A 26,441-nucleotide genomic window follows, 5' to 3' on the forward strand; every position below is an offset into this window, starting at 1 on the left:
ACCAAGAGCTTCCCTGCAAGCTGAGTATACAGAGAGCACCGGGTTGTTCGGTCAGAACCAGAGGAAGGAGAGATGGAGATCTGATATGAAAGGGGGGCCATTTCCCCTGCACAGGAAGAACACAGGCAAGGTGGAAAGGCACAGCTTGGGAAGGAAGCTGGGGACTCTGTGCCTGGGCATCGTGCCACCAGCATAGGGCACAGCTGCTCTGCCCTTGTCACTCCTGGCATGCCCGCCTGGTTCCAGATTTGTCCTTGCATAGCTGGGGGACCATGGAGGAAGCTCTCCCACCACCCCCCCAAAAGGAACAGGCAGAGGCTGGCCGTTGCAAAGAGCCCCGTAAGTGATGAGCCTGATGGACGGTAGGAGTCAGAAGGCCAGGAACACCAGCCACAGAGGGCCTCCCCGCCTGGCTGAGACACCCTGATTTAGGCACTTGGTTCTAATTGGAATTGGTTCTAGTTAGAGTAAGGCAGCTCTGCCTGCCCCTCCTTAGAAAGGTAAACATTACACCTGCTTCTCTCCTCCCTGGGACAGTTGCTATGGAGACCCTAGAGGCATCAGCACCAATAACATGAGAGCACAAACAGAAGTGGTAGCTTCAGCTGGCCTGTCCAGCAGGTACACCTTAAAGCCCTGTGCCCCAAGCATGCTGACAGGTGCCCCGGTTCGGTGCAGTAGCCAGTCTCACTTTGCCAGGCTTGCCAGCCAGAAGGTGGCGCCTTCTCTCTCAGGAGAACAAAATGTGTGGAGGGGAAGAACGTCAGGCAGAGCAGAAATGCTTGAGATGTTCTGGCCACTTTAACTCTGTGACACACGAGAGTTGTTCGATGTTCGATTGACAGGTGGCTGTTAGGAACTGTCCTCGGTAGCTAACCCGCACGTCTGGTAATGGGCCCATCCCCATCCAGTCACCATCAAGGTCTGTGCTAACTGAAGAGGAAGGCACTTGAGAAGGGATAAGAAATTCAAAGAGAAAGTCCCTTGGAGATAGATCAAGAGGTAGGTTGGTCCTTTCACATTTAGTATAGTTAGGAGTGCTGGCAACTCACCTTTTCTAAATTTAAAAAAAAAAATTTTTTTAAGAAAAAAACAAAAGCACTGGTAGCTGCTATTATAGGCTAGAGTAAGGTTTCTGAAACTGGTAAGAGTCCCAGTGACCATTTATGGGAATTGTTTTCAGAAGATATGACTACTGGTAGATTCCATAGACCCACCACTTACATGGCAAAATCCGATTGTTTAAACCTGTTTCAAAAGAATCCATTATTTTTATTGTGATCATATTCCTTATTTTTAACAAATTTAAATGTACATGAATGAATATTAATTCTTCAGCCAGGTACCTTTTTTACTATTAATTCAATTTTCACCTTGATTTCTTGATTTTTTTTTTACTTGAGCGTTGTTTTATGTTCATGGCATCTTATTTTTAAAAGTCAAATAGAATATTTTAAAGCCAAATAAAATGCCCTTCAGCTCCTGAGAGAGATCAGAAAGCTCTGTAAGGACCCAGGAGTAATACAGACCCCAGGAATGGGTCTCGCCCCAGGCTCCAGCCCCGGACTGCTGAGGAGTGAGGAAACTGGAAGCCCCCTCCCCTCCTCCCTTTGCAGCTCCAGCCTAACCCTGCTGTGGATTTGCAATGTGTGATCTTTGGCTAGTCCCAAGACCGGGTTTTCTCCTTTCATCTGCCCCACCTTGCCATGAAGTTCAACAGAAGGCAAGCTGATGAGAGATGGAGAGTTGAGAAATTTTTTTAAACTCTTCTGTATTAAGCATGGACATGCCTGCCAATCCTCGGCCAACTTCGGAAACCCCTACACCACCCCAAGCAAGTGGCACTCTCTCTCCCCAGTCTGAAACATCATTGAGAAAGGAGATGTCACAGAATTCCTTATACGCCCTTTTGAAATCATTCCTTTTGTTGTGCTCAGTGGAGAAGGGGCGCCAGGGGGCACCAACCTCCAGAGAAGTCACCGATGAAGTCAGGCAGGTTCTTGACTTCTCCCCTCCTGCCAAACCTTCCCACCTGGCTCTTAGGCTCCCGAGTGCTCTCCTCGGCAAGGCCCCCCAGGCCTGTGATCGCATGCCCACTCATCATTTATGAACCTGAGCATCACCTACCCATGGGTGACCTTTAGCCTCCTTGAGAGGACAGCTCATCTCTGGAGCCTCCCACTTCTTGCCTACTGAGATCATTTGGTGAGCTGCATTCAGCATAACATGTTGCATTCAGCATAACATGTTCGTTAGCAAGGATGAAAAACACCTGTATCACAACAAGGTGATCAGTTTGGATCAGAGCACTAGACACAGTGTTCCAAATTGGTGCTATGGCAAGTTCCAGTTCCTCTAGCAGAGGAACCTGGTTTTTCCTACACTGAAGTAGGAAGCACCAGATTGAGCCAAAAGGCAAAGTCATGGGACCAGCAACTGAAAAAGTATGGAGTGGGAAATTTCAAAGCAGAGATGTGATAGCTGGATTTTTTTCCCCAATCTTCTTTCTTTCTTTTGAGGTGTAATTACACATAGCAAAATGAACAGATCTAAAATGTGTGGTTCAATGAATTTAACAAATCTATGCACCAGTGTCACCTACACCCCATGATCCTGGAAAGTTCCCTCATGCCACTTTCCAATCAATTCCATCCTTCTCCTCCAGAGGCAACCACAGTTGATTTCTATCCCCATAGTAACATGGATTTAGACTTGATGGACCTGAGATCTGTAACCTTGGTCTTAGGTGATCTGGGCAAATCAGCTTGAGAGTCTCATCAACAGCTCAGATGTCTTTACTCCCTAAGCAGTGAAAAGGGTCCTGCCTGACTCCCTAGTGCTTGGCTCTGCTGCCCGCAATATGCCACCTAACCCCCAGGGTTACTTTCTGAGCCACAGCCCTCCTCCCAGCCAAAGAGTGTAGCACCAGTGTCTCAGGTAAGTAACTGGTGAAAGCTCTTGGTAACCCAGATTGTGCATGTTTTGTTGATTAATATCTGAAAGTGCAATGCACAGGGCCACAGCATGTCAAGCAGCATGTTGATTTTTCTTAAAGCACTGCACAAAAGGGAGCCATTCCTTTTGCGCATTTCCTTTTAGAAACAAAGGATTCCATGACCACCTTCTTTCAGGCTTCTAGCCATCAAGATGGCCACAGAGCTGAAATGATTGGTCAGGGTGGAGGGTGGACGTTTGTGAACCCAGTCCATGAAATAGAAGGATCCCGATTCTCTTGGATTAAGTTTGCCAAATGTCTCAAAGGTGAAAAGCACTTTGTCTGTATGCAAAGCTTTGGTGTCTCTGGAATGTACCTTCTACAGTTCAGTTCTTAATCACTGTGTATTTTTTCACTTGGACAAAGGCTGCCTGCTAATAGCATTTTCAACCACCTTCAGCTGCTTCGCTCAGCTATGCCAAGGCCTCAGGCTGAGCTGGCTGCAGTTTCCTGGCACCATGATCCATTCCCAACTGACCGGCACTGGGGAACATCACACATTCACACCCTGAGAAAATGGCTTCCCCTGTAACTATGCAAGATGCCGGGCGGAAGTAGAATTACCACTCCCCTATAAGTGTTTCCTACAGGATCGTCCGATTGAGGCAGGGAAGGGGGTGAAGAAGAGGGAGGAAAGAGCCGGAGAGGGTGGTGGGCAGGAGCTCTCCTCTCTCTGGACAGAGCGGGTAGCTCAGGGGCTCCCAGCAAGCCCCTAGCAGCATAGACCTTGGGGCAGCTCATCTCAACGCAGGTAGCCTCTGCGGTCAGATTTCACTTTGATCCCTGAAAATTACAGGAGCCTCAGCTCTTCAGAAGAGAGGCAGCTGCTGAGCCAGTGTGATTGCAGGATTTCTTCCCCAAAGCCTGAGGCCAGGCATCTCACCATGCCTGTGTCCTGCATGAATAACCGCCTTCCAGCCCCACCCGGGAGGTCACTGAGTAGCGGACAGATTGCAGTTGGACTGAGCTGCCCCCTAAGCGGACCTGAAACCTCACGACCTCCTTTAGCAGCAGAACTGGCATTTGAAAAATGTGTGTGTGCAGGGGTGGGGGGAGGGAGAGAAAAATGCCAAGGAACACCACCTGGATTGCTGAGAGACTGGGAACAATCTCAGGGCAAGCTCTCTAGGCTGGCCTCTAAAGTCCTGAGACATGCAAGCAGCTGGGGGGGAAGGGGAGGGGAAGGCATTGACAGCTGGCCACAGGTCCTTGGAGTCAGAGCTATGAGGCAAGCTCCAGGACTCATGCAGGAAGAGATTAATTAGCGCCTCCAAGCCCAGCCCAGCCCCTTCTACAGAACAGGGAGGGGTGGAGGGTGGGGGACCTCGGGGCGAAAGGCACCTAAAACAGATAGACAGTCCCATAATAATCCAGATATAGAATCTTCAGCCTCCCTCAACCTACAGCCCCCTCTCCAGCCAAAATGACCTCACTAATGAGGAAGAAGCCGTAATGAGGGTTTGGATGCCTGGTAAACCTCACCTTCTTTGTTTCTGGGCTCTTAACATAGACTATTATTCAGGAGCTTTAGTGATTTTTTTTTCACATCTGCCAGCTCAGTCAGAGCCCGAATACCACGTATGGCAAAACCAAAACATATATATTTGGTGACACAAGATGTAATTTGTTGCCTTGGTGGAAAAGGGACAGAAGGAGAAGGGGAGGAGCCAGTATTTTTTGTGTGGTTTCTGCAACAATAAGGGGCACCGAGAGGCAAGCAAAATCCCACAGTGCCTTTCGCATGAGCAGGGATGGACATGGGTGAAGGAGCTGGGGGAGGTTTGTTAGAACTATTGGACCAGGAGACCCCTAGACTCATCAGCTCCACATTTCCCCCGAGAGGGCCTCACACACATCCTCACACTTCCTGCCTTCAGGCCTGCATCAAGAAGGCACAATCCCAGGTGAACCAACAGGATGACAAATGCCTCAAGCTCCATCTAAGAAAGGGCAGTCAAGGAGAGTACCAGCCATGTGTGTGCCTTAGAATCTAGGGCTGGAGAAAGTCCTTGAAGAGCAGCCTCTGCCAGCTGCGAGCTATTGTCCTACCTAACCCACTCTCACGGAGGAGTAGCCACCTTGCTTTTAGTGATTTGCAAAGACTGGTACTGTAACCCCCTAGGATTAAAAAAAATCTGATTAAAAAATCCTTACCCTGGTATAAATGTATCCTGCTGCAGGCTAAGTTTAGTGGATGTGAAAATTCAGATAAGGTTGCTGATGGGGAGATTGTGTGTGTGTGTGTGTGTGTGTGTGTGTGTAAAACAGGGGAGAAAAAATGAAGTTTTGTCTCGCTAGTGAAATGAGAAGTGAAATAAAAGGGAAAAAGAGCAAGGGGATGTCAGACGCAGACTTTCCAACCGTTCCTGAGGGCAGTTCCGTTTCTGGACAAGCTCCCATGCATGCCACTGGAATTCTCAAAGTCAAGCTGGCATGTCCCTCTATGGAGAGCTAAGCCAGATGACACATTGTCTTTCATCCAGCAAACTCACAGCCCTTGTTCATTTACCAGATATGCCCATTATCCATCAATTCATCAATCAGCCGGTTTATTGAGTACTCTACCAGGCTTCACAAACCTGATCAATTTTTTTAAATTACATCCAGCTTGCACGCAGCCAAGCCCAGTAAACAAGATGAGCCCCCACACCCTACTTGGAAATGAACATGAGGGGCCGCTGGCCCTCGCCATCCCTCACTCCCAAACACCGCAGCCCATGCCGATGAGGACCACGTGCTCCCCTTTGCAGATGGCGATGGTGTTGCTGACCGGCTATCAATAATAGCATGGGCTTTGAGTATTTTCTCAGACACAATGATCAATCTGCTCGGGTCCAGCCACACTCTCCTCTAGACCCCTGTCCGATGCTCTGGATTTCTTTAGAGGGTGATCAGAGAGTGGGCACAGACTGTGTCAAGGGAAATCAGCAAAACAACCGTGACTCGGTCACCCTCCACCTCCACCCTCAAGGTGCCTGATCCCACATCAGAGGCTCCTCGGCCACCTCCTCCCAGGCTCAGGAGTCACTGGCCTCTCCCGGGATCTCGGTGCCTCGTGCACCAGGCCTCACAGTCCAGTTCAGTTCTTTTCATCCTCAAGACCTGCTTCACAGGTGGCAGGTGAAGGGTTTGCTCACGTCCTGATGTGGAGTCATCAAACTCAGCCCCTGGGTACCACACACAGGGAGCCAGGAGCACTGGACAGGACGTGGCAGGAGTGCCCCGCCCTGGGGCCTGCGGTGGCACCCGCTCACCAGCCCAGGCTCCGAGCCTCGACGCAGGTCCCTGTATTTCCACTGTCCCAGGTCCACTCATCGAGACTTCGCCAAGCCTGTGTGTCTCTCCCAAGGAGGGTTCAATCCTGCCTTTCAGATGGGATCCTAGTCTTCTGCATTCTTCTGCATGCCCACATCTCCTGCACTCTTAGGGCTAGTTCATCCATTCGCTTCTAGTCACCCAGATCCTCAGTCGTCACCTGTGCGGGTCGACCCACCCTCCGTGATCTTACTACTCCCCAGTCCACCTTTTCCTTCCACGCTTGAATAAAATCAAGCTCAGGGGCAGCCCACAAGCATTAAGAGACATTCTACCTAAGAGTGAAAATCCCGGCTTGGGGGTAAAATTCCCACACCCCATAAAGAGGACCAGCCACACACCTTCACTCCCCCCACCCCCTGCCCCAGAGCCCTGGTTGTTCCAACCGTCTGCAGTCAAGGCTCCCGAACCCAGGGATCAACAGGGTCAGCTAGCGAAGTCGTTTGGCCTCTGTGGTTCATGCAGCAGTGATTCACCTGTCTGGCTCTCTGTCTCTGTCGCTCTGTGTGTGTGTGTGCGCGCACGCGCGCTCCCCCATGTGCGCACCTGTGCGTGCCAACTCTGTCGCCTGTCTCTGCAGGGAAAGTCGCTGGCGGGCAAGCGCCTCACCGGCCTGATGCAGTCCTCCTGACGGTTCCCCCCGCAGGGCCTGGGCCCGACGACCCCACGGGCAGGCGGCGGCGTTCCACCTCCACGGACAGAGTCTCCCTACGGGGAGACCTGGTCACTGTGAAAGAGAAGGAGTGAGGGCGAGGACGGGCAGCAGAGGGGAGACTCGGTGGGTGACCGGGGACACCATAGAGAGCAAGTCCGCAGCGCCTGGGGTCGGGCCTGCAGAGGCCCTGTTTACAGCCCTCTCTTCCTTGTACAGTTGTGCGTCGACACCCTGTTCTCGAGGAGGCCCCGGGCCCTAACTCGTTCAGGGCGCACCACCTCATGGGGCTCCTGTCGTGACCATCACCTGAGATTATAATCTGATTCCCGCCACTCTTCCCTCTGTCTGGGGGATCACGCGAGAGGGACCGGCTGACCCTGAGCACGTCCAGTATTACACCCCGCCTCCCCACCGGCTCTGGTGCACCCACCGCACCCCCCATAGTGACAGCCACTGTGTCCCGACGGCCCCCTGCCTCGCCCGTGTCTGTGTAAGGCACGACACGTCCCTGTCGTGGCGACAGTGCTGAGCAACCTCGCCGATTGCGAGACCACCCGTTCTTTCAGCCTGCTGGAGGTCAGCTTTCCAAGAGGTCCCCACGGGCGTGGGGCTGCCCTGGGGTCCTGTCACATGCCTCAAGGGTCCCCCACCAGAGGAAGCACCAGTGTCCATGAACGAGCTTATAGCTTGACAGCCGTGGAGGTTCTGACCATCTTTTTAAACATATATTATTTCCTAACTTACTCTGTTTTTGCCCCTTCTCCTTGGCTTGTTCCCTCGTGTTTTACTCAAAATAAATATGGCCATGAACTCAGGGGCCACTGGGATCCTCCCCTCCGGCAGCCCCTGTGGAAGCTGGGAGCACTCCCAGCTCCGGGGGTGGGGGGAGGTGGCTGGGTCACGCAGCTGGCGGCTGTGGACCACATTGTGCATCCTGACGGGCTTGGCAGGGCCCCTGCTGGGCCAGGTCTCAGGTGCGTCTGAAGTGGGGGCTGACCCTGCTACAGAGGGCCTAGGCCAGAGCCAGATGCTTCTCTGACAGCCCAGCAAAGGCACCCGAAACAGAGTTGGTCCAAAGGGAAAAAGCAGACACAAAGCAAAACCTGCAAAAACCTGCAAAAAATCCACTTGTACTCCGTGTGTATGTCAAAATGACTGCCAATCGGCCGTGAGGTAATGTATGTAAAGCACCGAGTCAGGTGACTGGCGCGTAGTAGGGGCTTTGCAAATGGTAGCTGTTACTCTCCTCATTGTCACTGTCACCATCGTGACACCCGTGAGCCCACAGACGGAGCGGTATTAAGCAACATGTTTTTGAATTCAGACACTCACTCCACCTGCTAGAACTAGCCTCTTTCTATCTATTTTTGGCCATAGGTGAAAATTTTCCCTGGGGAGTGTATAAACAGCAAACACAGAAGCAAAAAAAAAAAAAAAAAAAAGCGATCGCTGGTATTTCTTTACTCATGTAGGCAAATTCACCAGCTGGTGACCAAAGGCTCATAAGCTTGTTTGCAGACCCTGCCTCCTGGGTGCTTCTGTGACCATCTTTGCATCCCCACGTCCGTGCCGTCGTAGGTCTGATTCCCCAGGTCCCTGTCCCCAGGGCACCAGCCTTCCATCCCTCACAGCAGGACCACTGTGGGCATTAGGAGACTTGGCTACATTAGTACCCCTGTGGGCTCTTGACCACTATGCCTCAGTTTCCCCCACTGGCGGTAGCTGCTCTGTCTGCCAGGTACAGTAGAGAGTAGAGAGATGACATGCATTGGGTCCTCAGGTTGTCTCCAGCAGTGGCAATATAGACCCGGGTTCTCATCAGGCACTCCCACACCCCGGTTCCACACCACCTCAGCACGGGTCCTGGCCCTTGTAGATACTTGGTAACTACTTGATGAGTAAGTGAATGAAAGGAAGCCCTATCCCACGTTTATGGGGTCTTCGGTTTCCTTTCCTTGTTTCACCCATTTTTATCTCCTTGCTTTCAGAACCAAAACACAGCCCAAGTTTTTCTGCACCCAACATTCGCCCCAAAGAAGCTCCTCCCTGTCAAGGGTCCCTAAGCTGTGTTGACATCGAGGCACAGGGTATGTGGGCAGAGGAAGTTCTAGAACTGCAGGTGCCTCGGTGCCCTCAGTTACCCAGGGCAAAGGCCTGGCTGCCTCCTGCCCCTCCCCATGGGCTGTGGACAGGGCAGGGTTGGCTTCCCCAGTCCTCCTGGCCGCTGCTCCTTGGCCAGCCCCTGGAGGTCCCCAGCGGGCCCACCCAGAGCCAGGTGGGCTGTACCCCTGAGACGGCATAGGCTGAAGGTTTCCAAACAGCCCTGGGGACATCCAGAGGGAAGGGTGGGCCAGCAGGCTCAATAGAGGTAAGGGTGCTCCAGATGCATTCAGACCCAGAGCAATAAGCCCCATCATCACCCCATCTCCCAACCAGGTATGCTTGGTCTTGTGACCACCACGCGCTCCCCAGTAGATCAAGCCAAGCAACGCGAGGGGTGGGGGGTGGCATTGGTCTGCCCAGCTGGCCAGTCCAAGGTCAGTGTACTGTGCAGACCTGAGAATGCAAGCACACGTGGAAAATATGGTCTTGGCCAGTTCCGCATCGGCCTGGTCTACACCGCCAAAACTTCAAACCAGATTAGACTTTTGAAGGCAGTTCCATAGCAAAGCAGTTTTCCCTGTCTCCGGAAGCTTCCTTAGCTCCCCTGACTGGGCACAGTCTCTGGACCTGGGACTCTTCCCACTGAGAGCTCCCAGGACACAGATCATGTTGGCAGCCCCACAGCCGAAGCTTCCGGGCAGCCACAGAAGCGACCACCCAGCCAGCAAGTCAGATGCGCGGGGCCAGGCACTGGACATTGGACTGAGATCACCTTTGCCTCAGGGGAAGAAGAAAACTTGGAGGCCGGCAACAGCCAGAGGGCTCCGCCCAAGCAACAGGCACTCTCTCGCTGGGGAGAGGGCTCCTTCCCTTCCAGAAAGTGATGCTTTGTTCTACCCTCAGGTGTGGCTGTCCCCCAGGAGCAAGCGGGGCCCAGCCCACCAACACAGTCAGCTAAGCGGCGCCCCTGGCCCACCAAGGCCAAGGGGTCAGGTACAGGCCAGAACCCCAGGGCCCCGCTCACCACTCCGAGTTGTTGCTGAGACCAGTGAACGTGTGGGGACGTGCTCCAGGCGTGCTTTTCCTGGCAGGATTGCCGGTGTGATCAAACTACCTCACCAACACGACCCTGAACCCAGAGCCTGCCACCCAGCCGGCCTTTCGGCTATTGGTGGAAGTTGATGTTTCTCCTAAAATGCACCCTTCCCATTGTGCTCCAAATGCATGGGCTTCAAAAGCCACCACTAAGAAGCCTTGCCCCACGCTGGAAAGAATAACAGGCTGTTGGTCTTTGGACCTTGCAGAATATGTTGGAGGGAGGTGTTCCCACAAGGTCCAGGCGCTGGAAAGCCCTGGGGTTGGGGGGAGATAACAGGCCACCGGCCTCCAGCTGTGCTGGCCAAGCTGAGTATGTAGCAAGGACCCTATGTTGCATAGTTAAATAGTAGCCAAATGAATCCCCCATAACTCATCCCGAGACCCTCTGAAAAGAGTTCTGTGCTATGGTCACAGTGGCAAGGACAAATGCCAGCAGCCTCCTCATTAGTACCACCCAGTGATAAGTCCTCCCCTGGGCACGACCCAGGGGCCTTCAAGTAGCAAAGTAGCAAATGTAGCAATAAGGGGCTTGGGGCCTTAAAGGGACAGGGTCCAAATGATCCGGTCTTGGCCCTCTCCCCAGTCCCAAGGAGGGCTCAGAGCCAGCTGCTGTCAGCTGTCCAGGGAGGGCTCCTGGTCTATATACTATGCCCACTCACAGCATGATCACGGACAAGTCGGAATGGCCTTCTCATAGTGCATGTGGTTCTCATTAGTTTATTTTTCTGGAATTTGGGGATTGGACCCCAGAACCAAACATGCTGGTACAGTCTAAAAATAAATGACTTGAACCCACTCTAATCCAGCTAACTCTGTGTGGCTCCTTGGTTTGGGGGTTTATTGGGCAGGATTTATTGCTAGAAAAAAAAGATGTACCACCTCTCTTCCTTCCCCACTCCCCACCCAGCCCCGTTAATCACACACACACACACACACACACACACACACACACACACACACAGATACAGTCTGTTTCCTCCCTCACTCCCTAGTAGAAAGCGGAGGAAAGCCAGATCTCTGGGGTGTGGGACTCATCCTGGTAGGTTGGGACAATTGTGTCACTGGTAGGCTAGAGCCCCCAACTCTGTCAAGTTCTCCTTGGCTGCATGGCCTCTCTGCCCCCTTGTTTGTGCTCAGCCACAAAACCCAGTGGCCTAATGAACACCAGCAGTGCCCAGACACCACTCTGATGCCCTTACATGAAGTCCCAAGATTGAAGTCCGCTGCATACAGATGGTGCTCCTTACAGGGAGCCTCGGTTTCCTAAGCGACAGACAGTCCCATCTCCCACTAATACTGAAGCAGCAGGGTTCTGAGAGCCTGGAAGTCAGGTTGACAAGAGCGGGACAAAAATGAGGAGAAAAGGAGCCGCACACTGCTGCGATCTCTCCATTAATAACAAGGCTGGTACCTAGCCACTCGCTCCAGTGGCAGAAACTTCGCTCCTGAAAATAGCGGTGATCTTAGAGGCATGGGAATGGGTCCTCAGTCACACCTGCATGGGAACCAACTCATCTCCCACCCCCTGGGCCACCTCCCAGAGCAGAGCTTCCTGCCCCACACAGTCAAGACCAAGTCCACACCAGCCACAGCACCTGAATTTTCAAGTCTGTAGTGTATCCCACTGTTAGGTCTTGGCCCACCCCAAAAAAGCCTTGCTTCCCTGTCCTCCTGGATCAAGTCCACCACCTCCAGGGAACCCAGAACTCCTCCTACCCAGCAGAGCCAGCTGGCTTATTTCCAGAATCTTCCTTTAGCCATCTGTGTATCCTGCTGGCCACCAAGAGCAGAGGTCTGCTCAGGTCCAGGGTGGAGGGGGTTTGGGCTGCCAGTTTTAACACTAAGAGCTGTGCCCACCTAGGAATGCCTGTGATCCACACCGCAATCCTCTCTTCCCCACCCCCTTTAGGGGACTTCTGATGCAAAGGGCATGTGGCTATCCCTTCCCTTGGTGCCAATTGCTCATTAGTCCCAGCTTCCAGGGGACCAACAGGCCATCTCTTAGGACCTTTTCTGGGATGTGGCAGCCTCCAAACTCTGTAGCTTGGAGAAGCAACCAGGACGCCCTCTGAGGGGCATATCCCCCACTGGGCCACAGAGTTCTGATGGCGTGCTTTCCCTCAGTCTGCCGTCCTGAGCAGAAGTGCCCACATGATCTCCTGGCTTCTCTTTCTGGGACTTCCAGCGCATGCGGCTGCACCCCTTTCCCTGTAGCCAGCCCTTTCAGCATCGCAGTGGGTTTACACGGTCTGTCTCCGACCCCATACACCGAGGGGCAGGACTCCCTGGCCAAGGAGAAGCTACAGGGTGTGGCTTGTTCTAAAGGGGTTCAGGGTGGGGGATGTAGCTGGCATGAGCCCCCTCAGGAACAGAGCTTTCTGTTATGCTCTCGCACCCTTTAAGCGTGGGCTCTGTCCCCCCAGGGCCCCGGAGCTAGCCTGGCCAGGTCTGGTGTATTTCAGCAGACAAAAGAGAGAAACAGCCCCTGATTGCAGAGGCTGAGCCACACATCCTCGGTTCGAGTGTTAGTTCCCTCATTTGTAAAACAGGGATAAGAATTTTAAAATCTTATGGCTGCCGTGAATGAGATGTGCCTGGCACGTAGGAAGTGCCCATGAAACAGGAGCTGGTATTAGCGATTGCTGCAACTGAGAGAGGGGCTGAGAAGCGGTGAAGGGGGAACACGGTTGCAAATCCCTCCTGGGCAGCTTTCCCTGCAGCCTGGCCCTGGACAGACAGATGTTAGCTCTTCCTGCCGGCAGGGAGGCTGTGGTTTATTGGCCAGTGCAGGTAGCAGTGATGTCCTACCTGTATCAGGCCCCTTGCCCTCCTCTTCCTAGCTGGGACCTGGTTCCCTCGCCGTGTGTCACTGGATGGTCTCAGCGATCCCGTTAGGCCTCAGTAAGTAGCAGAGCAGAGGGCTTGGGGGGGGGGGGTTCCTCCTTCAGACCTTGCATGGAAAATGGAAGCGGAAGCCCACCTTTTCCATCTAGATTTCCACCTGCCTGACAGGCCTCCGTGGCTGCTTCACTCGATTTAGATTCTGAGCTCTTGTTCGTAAATATTCCATTTCAGGCCAGTGATTCAGACCTCAGACCTAGGACTCACAACTGGGCAAGGCCTGTCCTCTGAGAATGTTCGGCATGCACACAGACACACGTATGTCTGAGGAGGGACCAGCCTTGTTCCTAAAATGGACAACCGAATGAATGAAGCCGTGTTTCCTCTTTTGCCCATTACATCACAGAAAGACTGTTTGGTGTTGGGGAATGGTAGGAGTTGAGGCCCGGGGCTTCTCTTCCTGCTGCCCTGTCTGGGACCGCCCTGCCCATGAGTGTGCCTTCGGTGCAGAACCAGTGAATCGTGGCACTGAGAGGGACCTTAGAGATTTTCAAGTTACAAAGTGTCTGTGTGTGTGTGTATGTGTTTGTGTGTGGGTGTGCACACGTGTGCACGGTTCACATTTTTGCGGGGTTTTTTTAAGATTATTTGAGAAAAAGAGAGAGAATGCACGAGAGAGTATAAGAGGGAACGGGAAAGGTGCAGAGGGAGAAGGAGAAGCCAACTCCCCACTGAGCAGGAAGCCTGACGCCAGGCTCCATCCCAGGACCCTGTGATCATGACCTGAGCCGAAGGCAGACGCTTAACCAACTGAGCCACCCAGGAGCCCTGCATTTTTGTGTTTATTGAAGTATAATTTACCTACAGTAAAATTCACTTTTTAGATACAGCATTATAAATTTTGACCAACTTATACAGTGATGTAACCACCATCAAAAATCAAGATAGAGGTTAATTCTATCACCCCCAAAAGTTCCCTTGTGACTCTTTATAATTAATCCCCTCTCCTCACTCACCTGCTCCTGGCCACTATTGATCTGTTTTCGGACCCCATAGTTCTGCCTTTTTCAGAAAGCCACATAATGGGAATCATACAGTATGTGGCCTTTTGAGCCTAGCTTCTCACTTAGCACAATGCACATTGTTGCATATATCTGCAGAACATTCCTTGATGTTCTGTTTTTAAACACAAGGAAACAGGCGCAGAGGGGGAAGGCGGAGAGGTCAGGTAGTGGAGCAGGGCCTGGAGTCCAGGCCCCCACTCCCAGGTACCCCAAGGCTCGTTGGCCACAACTTCTTCAGTAAAAAGTCCCTTTTAAGCCCCCCAAATCCATGAGCTCCTGTCTGAGAAAGCAGATGAGGGAAGAACCTACACGCTGAGGAGAATGCATGATTATTCATCTTCCAGAAGCTGCTTATTTGAAAGCAAAGGGAAGAAATGGTGCATATCAGAGTGAATCTTTATTTATTCAGTTAGCAAGTAGTGCTTTGTAAACCACTACCAATAACTCTGGGGCTTTCCCAGTCCTTTTCCAAATAGATTAACACAGAATAATGAAGTGATAAGCTATACCTGGAAGCAAAGTGCGTACACTAACCCCAGGGACATAGGGATCTAGGGTAGAGTGGTACAGCCACGAAACCCAGGCCACGAGGAAGAGATGACCTGGGGTTCTCGTGGTTAGAGACCTCAAAATCCAAAAGTTCCAAATAATTGAAGGTTTATAAGCATCATTATGAATTCATGAATTTAAATATATTTGATGTATTTCAATCTATCACATTTATTATCTTTATTGATATCCAAAGTGTCCCATTTGGGGCAAGTAAGAGCCTCTTCAAGTTGGCTCCTGAGTCCTTTAGACATGACCTTGGAGGTCTTTGATAGCTTTGTTAACTATCTGATATGGCAAGATAATCCAGAATCATCTTGTACATTTCCTGTCCCATACCTAAGTTCCACGAGAATGAATGACTAATGAATGCTTGGTCATAATGTCAGGGGGTCCTGTGATAGACTTTGCCTATGGAAACTGAGTCCCATGCCTCAAGACTATTAGAATTAAAAATTCCTTTAATAATTAACTGGCCCAGAGTCTTCATTCTACAGAAAAGGAAGCAGAGGCCCAGAAATATGAGATGACTTACATAAGGTTACACGGGGCTCTGGATTAAAAAACTAGACCTCCAGAATCTTGATCCTTGTGCTTCCCACAGACCTACCTCTCCTTACATGTCCTCAACCCATCAACTCAGGCCCTTCCTCTTAGGCCACATCCCAGCCTTTGCTGTGTGTGCTGGAAAGTAGACATAGAAAGTCAATGTGCCCAATTTCAAAATTTACTATAAAGCTACAGTAATCAATACAGTGTGGTACTAGTATAAGGATAGACATATAGGTCAATGGAATAGAATTAAGAGTCTAAAAATAGATCCATACAATTATGGTCAATTGATCTTGAACAAGAGTACCAAAACGGTTTGGTGGGACAAAGAATTGTCTCTTCAACAAATGGTGCTGGAACAACTAAATAAAGTTGAAGAATGAAGTTCTTCATTCTTCAGACCCCTGCATCACACCATATAAAAATGAATTCAAAATGGATCAAAGATATTAATACTGCAAAATTCTTAGAAGAAAATATAGAGACAAATCTTCACGACCTTGGAATAGGCAATAGTTTCTTATATATAACACCAAAAATACAAACAATAACAACTAGGAAATTGGGCATCTTCAAAATTAAAAACTTTTGTGCATTAAAGTAAGTGAAAAGATAATCCCTAGATTGGGAGAAAATATATGAGAATTACACAACTGATAGGTACTTATATCTACAGTATATATCTCTTAAAACTCAATAATAAGAAGACAACACAATTAAAAGATGGGCAAAGGATTTATATAGACATCTCTTTAAAGAAAATATGCTCAACAAACACATGAAAAGATGCTCAACACCATAAGTTGTCAGGGAAATGCGGATCAAAAACACAATGAGATATCACTTCACACGTACTAGGTAGGCTGTAACAAAAGACATAGATAATAACAAGTGTTGGGGAGGATGTGAGGAAACTGGAGTTCTCATACACTGCGGGTGGGGATGTAAAATGGTGCAGCCACTTTGGAAAACATTTTGGCATTTCTTCAAAAGGTTAAACATGGAATTGCCATATGACCCAGCTATTCTACTCCTAAGTATACACCCAGAAAAAATAAGAACATACGACCATACAAAAATTTGGACCTTAATATTTATAGCGTTATTCATAAAAACCAAAAATGGAAATAATCCAAATGTCTGTCAACTGATGAATGCGTAAGCAAAATACGATATATCCATATAATGGAATATTATCTAGCCATAAAGAGGAATGAAGTACTGATACATAGTACAACATAGATGAACCTTGAAAACATACTAAGTGAAAGAAGCTAGTTACGAAACACCATATATTGTATGATTCCATTTATTAGCAATGTGCAGAAAAAGCCAATCTATAGATACAGGAAGTGGGTTAGTGATTGCCTAGGGCTGGGTGGGGTAGGCCAGAAGAGGGGGCAGAAAAGTCCTTGCTAATGGCTATGGGATTTCTTTCAGGGGTGATGAAAATGTTCTAAAACTGATTGTGGTGGTGTTGCACTAGTCTATGAAAATACTAAAAAACATTGACTTGTATACTTTAAATGAGTAAATTGTATAGAACCTGAATCACATTACAGTAGAGGAGAGAGAGAGAATGGGAGAGGAGGAGGAGGGAGGAGAGGAGCGATGGGAGAAGGAGGACAAAGAGGGGGAGGAAAGGCAGGAGAGAGGGTGGAAGGGAGGGAGATGAGACAGCTACAGACCAGAAAGAAATCCAAGCCTGTTTTTCTCGGTCACCAAGAGAGCAGGGCTGGTCCCCAGAGAGCGTGGGTGGAGGTAGACACAGAGGACTTTGAAATCCTACCTAGTTGCAAAGACAGGGTCAGCAGTTACCAGGTCATCCCAGAGCAAGTGGTCTGTTTCAACAGTCTCTGCCTGCTCTGGGAATTCAAGCCCTTGAGCCCCGCCTTGTAAGGAGCTAATTAAATTAGGTGGACTAGTGGTCCGTTGGATAAGAGATCCCCTCAACACACTCTCCTGCATCTAATATGAGCCTTGCTTCCCAAAGCGTTAAGCCCTAGGGACATTCAAGCTGTAAGAGAAAATGCCCTTGATGGGGTCAGAAGACATGGGTTCTAGTCTTGGATCTGCCACCATTAGCTGTGTGGCCTTAGGCAGCTCATGGTACCTCAGGCCCCCTGAGGCAAATGTTGAAAATAAAGAATGCCAAGCCCTACCTCCAGAGGTTCCAAATCAGGGGTTTGAGGAGGACCCCAGGAATCTCCATTTTTAGTAAGTAATCCTATCTGCACAGCAACGGAAACCATCAACAAAATAAAAAGGCAACCTACTAAATGGGAGAAGGTATTTGCAAACCATAACAGGTTAGTATCCAAAATATATGAAGAACTCACACAACTCAATAACAAAAAAACAAACAATTTAAAAATGGACAGAGGAACTGAACAGACATTTTTCCAATGAAGATACACAAATGGCCAAAAGGTACATGAAAAGGTGTTCGACATCACTAATCATAGGGAAATGCAAATCAAAACCACAATGAGATGTCCGCTCACACTTGTTAGAATGGCTAGTATCCAAAAGATAAGAGATAACAAATGTTGATGAGGAGGTGGAGAAAAAGGCACCCCTGTGCACTGTTGGTGGGAATGTAAATTGGTGCAGCCACCACGAAAAACAGTATAGGTCTACCTCAAGAAATTGAAGCTAGAACTCCAATATGATCCAGCAATTCCATGTCAGGGTGTATATCCAAAGGAAATGAAATCATTGTCTTGAAGAGACATCTGCACTTCCATGTTCACTGCAGCATTACTCACAACAGCCAAGACATGGAAACAACCTATGTGTGCGTTAATGGATGAACGGATGAAGAAAATGTGGGAGAAAAGGAAATATATAAAATAAATAATAATATAATAAAGAAAATATATATAAAATATTATTCAGCCATAAAAAAGAAGAAAATCTTGCCATTTGAGACAACATGGATGGACCTTGAGGATATTATGATAAGAGGAATAAGTTGACCAAAAGACAAATACTGTGTGATCTCACTTATATGTGGAATCTATAAAAACCAAACTCACAGAAACAGAGAACAGATTGGTGATTGCCGGAGGCAGGGATGGGAGATGGGGGAAATGGATAAAGGTGGTCAAAAGGTACAAAATTCCAGTTATAGGAAAAATAAATTCTGGGGATTTACTGTACAGCATGGAGACTATAGTTAACAATATTGTACTGTATATTTGAAATTTGCTAAGACAGTAACCAACTTACTGTGGAGGTCATTTTACAATATATACGTATATCAAATCATTATGCTGTACGCCTAAAGCTAATACAATGTGATATGCTAATTAAATCTTAATAAAACTGGAGAAAATGTAATCTTAGGTGATTCTGATAACACAGTCAGATGTGATCCCTGGACTAGAGCTTCCTATGAGTCTTTCAGCCTGAGAACTGTATGGGAAGAGAGTTTGATTGAAGTTCAGAAAAGACATGTAACTCCTATCTACTTCTCTAACCAAAGATGGAGGGTAAAACCCTGTGTGTTGCAGTCTGGCTACACCCAGAATTTCTTTAAACCAATTCCAATCCCCCCCACTGGTTCTCTGCTTGTCACCCTCACAAAACAACCAGTCCTGGGTTCCCCTTCTGGAAGACAGGTCCCTCACTTAGGGCTTAAGGATGCTTCATGTATGTGCACACACACACACACACACACACACACACGCAGATGTGTGTGTATGAGTCAATCTATTGTTAAATGCTTCTATGCGTGCAAGACTTTGCCAACAGCAACCCACTGAGCCTGCAGATGAATCCATCAGGTCAGAAACGAAGGGAAAACATTGGGATCAAACCAAACAATAAATTACAAATTGCATCAGTGGCTCTTCCTCTAGTTCCACTGTGGAAGCATATTATTAGCTCCCTGGACATGCTCAGTGGCTGGCAGCATCCACACACATGAACACACACACAACATCCACAAGGCCCCTCTGCGGTCAGCCATTAAGCAGAGGTGACCTTGATACTTCTCACTCCTAAGCCTTTAGCACTAAGGCTCGTGACTGCACTCAGGAGTCTGAGCTTTGGGCTGGAGAAAACCAACTTTCCCTTTGGCTCTCCTACAAGGTGCCAGCTGGCAAGCCCACAGAACTTATGCCAGTTCACTCACGCAGTGTTCCGGGCCATTCCCCAGTTCCCTGCTGCCCCTCCCACCCCCTCCACCACCCAGCCTCATGTTATCAGAACAGGAAAGACCACCCAGCAGCTGGCCCCACAGAGAAAGGAGGAACTGGCAGAAGGCAGGAGTGCCTCTCCCCCCAAAGAAGCTAGATCGAATGAGGCAGGATTTGGTAGCTGACCTGACAAATGACCCAGGGGGGCAGTTCTAATGGAAGGCACATCCTGGGACATTTAAGTCTATAAATATTTATTGACATTGGTCATGTGACAGGCATTGTGCTAGCTGCTTAGATTATGGGTAAAAGTGGTCCTTGTCCTCAAAGACCACACCTTCTAGAAGATACAGACATGTAACCAACCACCTGGGACACAGGGCAGAGAGGCACAACTACATATAAAATGCAACTATTTCTACATAGGAGGAAAACAGGATGAGGGTGGCATGAAAATTTCTGGCCTGTTTAGGGAGCAGTGAGTGGAGTCCATGACTGGAGCCTGCAGAGTATGGAGGCCTGCAATGAGGGTGAAGGAAGAAGAAAGGTCAGAGTTACAGACCAAAGAGAGGCATCATGATGACTCAAACCAGGGCAAAGCCTGGCAGTGAAGGAGAGAGGGGACAGACTCACAAGATGCTGGGGGAGAATATAAAGCCCCACAGTAACTCAATGAATATGGGGGTTGGACAGGGCGAGATGAGTGAAGGATGTTTCAGAGGACTCAGGTCAGGATGGAAAAAGGCTGTGGGGTCAGTAGACCTCAAACCTGGTCCAAGGGGGCATGTGGAAAAAGCTGGCAGGCTGGGAGCAGGCTTCCTGAGAACAAAGGCAGTAAGGGAGGGGGAAAGATAGGAGGTGGTGTTTGAAAGGGCATTTCGGACTTTATTATTTCAGAGGTGGAGCAATTTGGGGTCTGGCCATGGGGGTAGTGGAACTGGAGAGGAGGAGGCCGGCCAAAGTGGAGGAGGTGAAGGTCGTCCCAGTGGATGTTGAGGTCATTGGGATGACAGCAGGAGGCGGAACGGGAGAACAGCATAGGAGCTGGGGACTAGAGTCCTATCCTAGGGGACTATGGAGAGGTGAGCTGGAGATGCATAGATGGGGCACTGAGGATGAGGAGAGGACAGGCTACCAGCTGATGTTCCTCCCAATGGAGAAGGGCTCCTGAGCAGAGTTCACCGGTCAGTGGTCTAGAGACAGCAGTGAGAGGAGATGGGCCTGTGTGCCTCCAGCTTCATCCAGATTGCCTTCAGAAGTGCAGCTGGGATGAAACGTCCTCCCCCGTCTCCATCACTTCTAGAAAGAAAAGCCAGTCCCATTTGGAAGCTGATGCTGTGTGCGGTGCTCTGCATAGAGTGAACCCCAGGCTGGATGACTTCTGCTCTCACACCTCATTTTCATCTGCCCTGTATCACTGTGGGAAGGGTTCTAGAATGGCTGGAAGCTCCACGTCCTGGTCTTCAAGGGCCTTCTGGTGGGACTGCCTCTCCAGAAAGCAGTCCGATAACAGTATTCCTTTAATTTTTTAATCATCAGGGCCCTCTGTGGGGCTCAAGGCAAACTGGCTCTTACCAAATTCCAGTCTCCATTGAATATGGCTAAGGAAAGATTCTCCTTTGTTTGTGGCTCTCCTGTCACCTTTTTGCTTTCCTTTTCACAGAAGCAATAGATTTTATTCTCCCAGTTTTCCTATTTAGGGCATTTTCTCCAAGTCCTATAAAACTGGTTTAGATATGTCTCTGTTTGGCCACATAAAGGTGGGCGCCTACACACACAGGCCCATCACACGGAGTTCCCAAGAACAAAGAGAGATCCTGTTGTTCTCTTCCCCAAAAAGTGCATACAGAGTCTTCATCCAACAGCATCATCCTGGAACCCATAACAGAAATAAAATAAAAGATAATGATTTATAGCAGAAGGATCCAGGTCTCCAACACAGTAAGGTCATTCCTTTAGTGCACCATTAAAGCAGCAGATGGGTTAGGATAGATCTGTAATTTCATAGAATGTTTTCTGCACCTTGAAGCATAAACCCTTTTGTTGGTTTTAACCATTTGGAACAGAACTGTTTGCAGAAATGTCATCAAAATGAGTATCTGTAATGACACAGCTTTGTGAGACAGCACAGTCACGAGAGCCATGCTGTGGTCCAGGACACACACAGCCTTGGAGAGTAGGAATCTATCAATCTGGGGTTCTCAGCATGATGGATCCAAGGCTGCCCTCTTCCGGGCCTTCAGTGCTCCTAACCTGCTCCACTGTCCCTTGGGAAGAATGAGTGATCTTCAGAGGAGCTCTGAAATCATGCAACTTTCATTAGTAATATTAATTTACACCAAATTCTACATCTGCAGCCTGGTTTGAGAGCCCAAGGCCCTGAAATGCCTTCTGTATGTCTTTCAGGTGAATAAATACAAAGGCTTGTGACAGCGTTGACCTCTGCTGCAGAGACCTCTTCCCTCTCCTTTCTGGAACTTTTAGTGCCATCTGAAGAGTCAGGCTGCTGGTGAGGGTCCCCAGGCTCACGAGACTGAACCCCTCATTTTGTTTATTAAAGTCATCTTCATGCACACCTGCACTGACGTTCCCAAAGAGGGGCTGTAACAGGCAGGGATATTATTGATACCAACGACGGGGGCCCTACGCTGTCTCTAACTCGGGGTGATACCAAAGCTACGAATAATTTTCTCTTGCCCAGAATTCTAAATTCAGATCCATATGAAATTCATACCTCTATGGAATATTTCTGAACAAATACATTGAAAATTTGCAATGTTATCTGTTAAGGGTGGTCTATGGTGCCTAGATGCTGGATATCTGAGCAAATCTCTCAAAGAAGAAACAGTTCTCTACGAGGAAACATGGCGCAGGTTCTACATTCCTGTAGCATTCACCAGCTCTCAGCACTTACCTCTTCCCTCGCTCTCCCACCTCTCCTACCTCCACCGTTGACCCCTTTTGACCCTGCCTCTGAAAAGCACACACATTTACCACAGCTCCATTTCTTATCATGTCAAGGCAATCGTTGAAATGTCACCAGGAAACATCATTATAATTTGAAGAAAGCTGGGTTAGTTTGCCCACGAACGTAATAACAACACACCCAAGGAGATGTGTTTCCATGCCACACACCTATCTGAACCGTGACACTAGAGCTCCAGGTACATAGGCCAACCCCAAGCACCGCCTCCCACTCAAGTCTGAAAGGTGACTTAAGTCTCCCAGTGTCCTTGGAAGAAGCCCAGTGCAGCCCCCAGCTCAGAAAGCCGCTTCCTCATGTCACTGCTATTTCCAGATCTGAGGGACAGGGGAACAGCTCAGATTAGTGGCTATCTAGCCCAGGCCATCAGCCCCAGGAATAGATAGACATTGCTTTCAAAACCCGAATCACGTCTCACTTTAAATAGAGGAAGAAGTTGGAGTGTGTCACCTTCAAGGCACGCACGGAGGCTTTCTGAGTGGTCTGGGCGTTGGCACGGGCTGGACGCTTCTCCTGTCCTTCCAGGGGTTGGAGCCCTTGCGCTCCGCACTGCCTCAGCCCTCACAGCAAGCAGCTGAAATGAGCTATGCCTTACACCTGGAAGCTGACTCAGGGCTTGTGTACGTCTCCCTTCGACCCTCAACGCCAATAGCCAAGCTACCTGCTCTAACCATTACAACTTCATTCTGCTCATTTGAGAGATCCTCATTTTACTTATTTGGGGGGAAAAAAAGCACTCTGAGTGTTTCTTTGGCTTGGGAAGACCTTCACGGGCTTCTGGGACAACTCTGTCCTCCTCCTCCCAGATGACTGCCTCTCTTAGTGATACTCCACCACCCCACCTCCCAACAGCCCGCAGCCAACCTTGACTGCCCCTCCTGCAGCCTCCAGCCCCATTGGACATCAAATCCTGCCAGTTCTGCTCTGCTCCATCCTTACTGCCTCTGCCTGAGCTGAGGTGCAGAGCTTGACCTTCACTGTTTGCAGGAACATCCCTGTCTCCGGTCAATAACCTGCAGCGCTATCAACATATACCCATTTCCTGCTTTAAACATCTCAGTGTCTCCGTTGCCATCAGAGTTCACTGAGCCCCATCGTGCGGTGCGTATTACGCACTCATGACGTGTCAGGCTAGTGTCAAAGATGGAAAGGCGTCCGAGGCGGAGTCTGTGCCCTTGAAGAGTTCCCAGGAGTCTGCCGGGGGGGCATAGGCACATAAATGAATATGGCTTCATGTGAAAAGCGCTAAAGTGAAAGGAAGTATAAAATATTTTGGAATACTGGGGGCCAGAGGTTGGAAGAAACTACAGAAGATGGGTGATACTTGGCCTGAGGCGTAAGGGGTAAGTAGGCATCTGCCAAGGGGGACCCTGATGAAAGGGTTGCTGAGGGATCTTTCAGGAAAGGAAATGACGTGGCCAAAAGCGCCGGATTACAGAAGCCCCTGAGTGGGCTTCTGAACAGGTAATCACTGTCCGTAGCTATCACTGTCATGTGCCATATATACCGTGTCTAGCAGACCATCGATATTAGGCCAGAGGGCAGCACTCTGGTTGGCTGCTACACCGGGCAGGAAGCCAGTCATCCAAGTAACAAACCCAATTCAGAATGCATCCTACAGACGTACTGAGAGGCTGTGGAAGGGCAGGAGGAGGAGGACATGTCCAGCCCCAATGCCCAGAGACACTAGGGGGAAGCATACAGACCCGTCTTCAGTGACATCTCTTGGGTAGGCTTTCCTATAGCCCCAGGATAACGACAGCCAGTGACAATGACCAGCCCCACTGATGTCCTAGAGATTCATCCATTAGAATGCTGGTTGCTTGGCCCTAACCGAGGGCCACCCGAGACCAACAATGTATAATCAGGGCTGCTGTCTCTGACTACAGAGCGCTCATGGTCTCAGGGCCAGATGAGACCCATCAGAGCCAGGAGCCAGCAAGCAGGCTGCAGTGGCGTGCCCAGCTGCAGCTCGAAGCAGTGATGCAGCCCCTCAGGGAGCAAGTCAGCTCCGTGTGGACTGGAGTCACCAGAGACGGGTTCAAGGAGCCCGTGGGTGGGGCATGAGCTGCACCATGGAGCTTGGGGGGGATCTGGACTAGAAGAGAGGGGGCAAAGAGCAAGCTAGGGGAACACTATCAGCCAGCCCCCAAACCTGGACAGCTAGGTCCTTAGAACAGGAAAACGACAACTTGCCGCTCCTGCGTCCAGATTCTTAACCATCACAAAAACCCTCCCGCGATCCCAGCCATCGGGGCTCGCCGCTAACAGGGTGCTGTCAGGGCAAGAGAAAAGAGCTGAATGGAAAGACTGTCCGGCAGATACAAATCCCTCTCTGTGCTGCCTCTGGCAGTAACACCTTTCTCTGAGAGGCCAGTATCCTAAATCTTAAAACATTTTGCCTTTGGGACTCAGGGGACAACCCTTCCCCCGACCCTGTATCTCAGCAAAAATGTCATCCCCACCCAGGGCGACAGTTTTGCCCTGCAGGACAGAAGCAATCAGTCTCCATCGTCGGCATCCATATTCATGGCCATGGTTCACGTTCTGACCTGTAGCCCTGTGTGGGATGTCAGCCTGGGAGCCGGCACTGATGGTCCCCAGAAGTGTACTTCAGGAATTAGCCCACAGCCATCTGCCTCTCCTCCCAGTAACTCGGGCCCTGGGAGAAATAAACAGCTGTTGTCACTGTGGTCCCAGAGAAGCATGAAATAGGGCAAGGAGGAAGGGAGGCGGGAACTTGCAGAGCCAAGGCCGCTCCTGAGAGTGTTTGAAGGTTATTAGTGTGGCTATAATCAGGCCATTAGCCAAATGCAGGTGGAGAATGAAGTGGTTTTGAAATTGCTTTCCAGAGAAAGCAGGGTCTGTGTTGGTATAATCTATGCACGCGATCTCTTTCAAGTAGCTCTTCCGCTGCCTACATGACCAAGGAGCTAGGACTCTGGTCTCCAGCTAACCACAGGCAGAACTAGCCACCCCTCTGGCCCTCGAAAGGGATCCGGGCATGCCAGGGCGTGCCCGCTAACACCCTGCCCTCGACCTGTTCCACCTGCCCCATGTGAGCGAGTGCAAGCTGTGAGTCCCCTCCTCAGACTCCCAGTGCAGGTCCAGAGCAGAAATACTGCCTTTGAGTTCGCAGGCAGTGGCCTCATTCTGCACCCCCCAGGGCAGGCAGTGTCTAGTGGCCAGTGCCCAGTGTGGCCATCCCATCCCCTTCGGGCTTCCCAAGGGGAAACAGCCTCATTTCTAAGAGCGGCTTCTTGATGACAGAAGGGTCCTCCGAGTCCCTGTAGCTGAAGCCTCTTGCCCAGATCCTTCTTCCTGAGCAGACCCAGGCCTCCTTCCGAGGCTGAAGAAGAGGAAAGGGTATTCCCACCTGCTCCTCCCTGAGGTGCCTTGGCAATGTTCGTGACATCCCCAGCCATCCATTTCCTCAAGCCTAAAGCAGGAGTCCTATTCTTTCCTTCTGCCCCTGTACAACCCATCAGTGACAAAGTCTGTCTTTGGATCTCTTCAGCCACCATCCTCCTTCCCATTCCATTCCAGTCGTTTCCCACCTCCACAGCCTAACCAGGCCCTCTGCATGCAATTCAGCTGCAATCATGTCCCACAGATTTCAGGTCTGACCCTCTGACGCCTCCAATCCATCCTTTCAGAGCTGTCCGTGTGCTTCGGGTGGTGTCCCAAAGCCTGTCTGCGCCTGTGCGGTGGCCAGACGGAGACCGCTCCCAGCAGGCTGGGAGCTCTGCTTTCTCTCACCAGCAGGCTTCACACACACTGCCGCCTGTGCCTGGAATGCTTTCCCTTCTCCTCCCTCCTCACTAAATCCGATTTCTCTTTCGGAGCTTGGCTCAGGTTCCACCCCTCTCCAGAAGCCTCCTCTGATCCCCCTTTCCCCCAAGTTTGGGATAAGGGCCCCCTTTTTATGAGTGCAGTATATTATCTGTACATCTATCTCCCTTGCCCACCTGGGCTCCTTCCAGGCAAAGATGCTGTTGTAGTCAACTTTGGATCCCTACGCCTCTTACAGCATGTAACAGTTAAATGCTTTTTAACTGAATTCATGAAAGAACAAATAAAATAATGGAGGAGGTTGCAAAGCGCCCAATGACCCAATGGGACAATATCTTGTTGAGTACGTGGG

General features: G+C 49.9%; 1 protein-coding gene and 1 long non-coding RNA gene across 11 annotated transcripts in view; one reads left to right on the forward strand and one right to left on the reverse strand.

Moving 5' to 3' along the window:
* Nucleotides 1–26,441, forward strand: part of RGS6 (regulator of G protein signaling 6) — a 650,515-nt gene that overhangs the window by 607,611 nt on the left and 16,463 nt on the right. For 2 of the 9 annotated variants that reach the window (XM_019800710.2, XM_019800716.2), the window contains one exon: nucleotides 6,891–7,072. The exons of 2 other annotated variants lie outside the window; for them this stretch is intronic. In XM_019800710.2, coding sequence (XP_019656269.1) covers nucleotides 6,891–6,941 — 51 coding nt within the window. In that variant the 3' untranslated portion in view covers nucleotides 6,942–7,072. Of the gene's footprint in view, nucleotides 1–6,890; nucleotides 7,776–21,720; nucleotides 22,000–26,441 lie in introns of those variants that run through there. 5 more of the 9 variants (XM_019800708.2, XM_019800713.2, XM_019800714.2 and 2 more) reach the window with 5 other exon arrangements.
* LOC117795909 overlaps nucleotides 1–26,441 on the reverse strand; it is a 35,087-nt gene that overhangs the window by 2,366 nt on the left and 6,280 nt on the right. Inside the window, exon 3 of one of the 2 annotated variants that reach the window (XR_004620069.1) lies at nucleotides 21,271–21,613. The exons of the other annotated variant lie outside the window; for it this stretch is intronic. This is a non-coding gene — a long non-coding RNA (uncharacterized LOC117795909). Of the gene's footprint in view, nucleotides 1–21,270; nucleotides 21,614–26,441 lie in introns of those variants that run through there. 2 annotated transcript variants of the gene reach the window in all.

Source organism: Ailuropoda melanoleuca, chromosome 14, assembly GCF_002007445.2.
Source record: "Ailuropoda melanoleuca isolate Jingjing chromosome 14, ASM200744v2, whole genome shotgun sequence".
Lineage (NCBI taxonomy): Eukaryota > Metazoa > Chordata > Mammalia > Carnivora > Ursidae > Ailuropoda > Ailuropoda melanoleuca.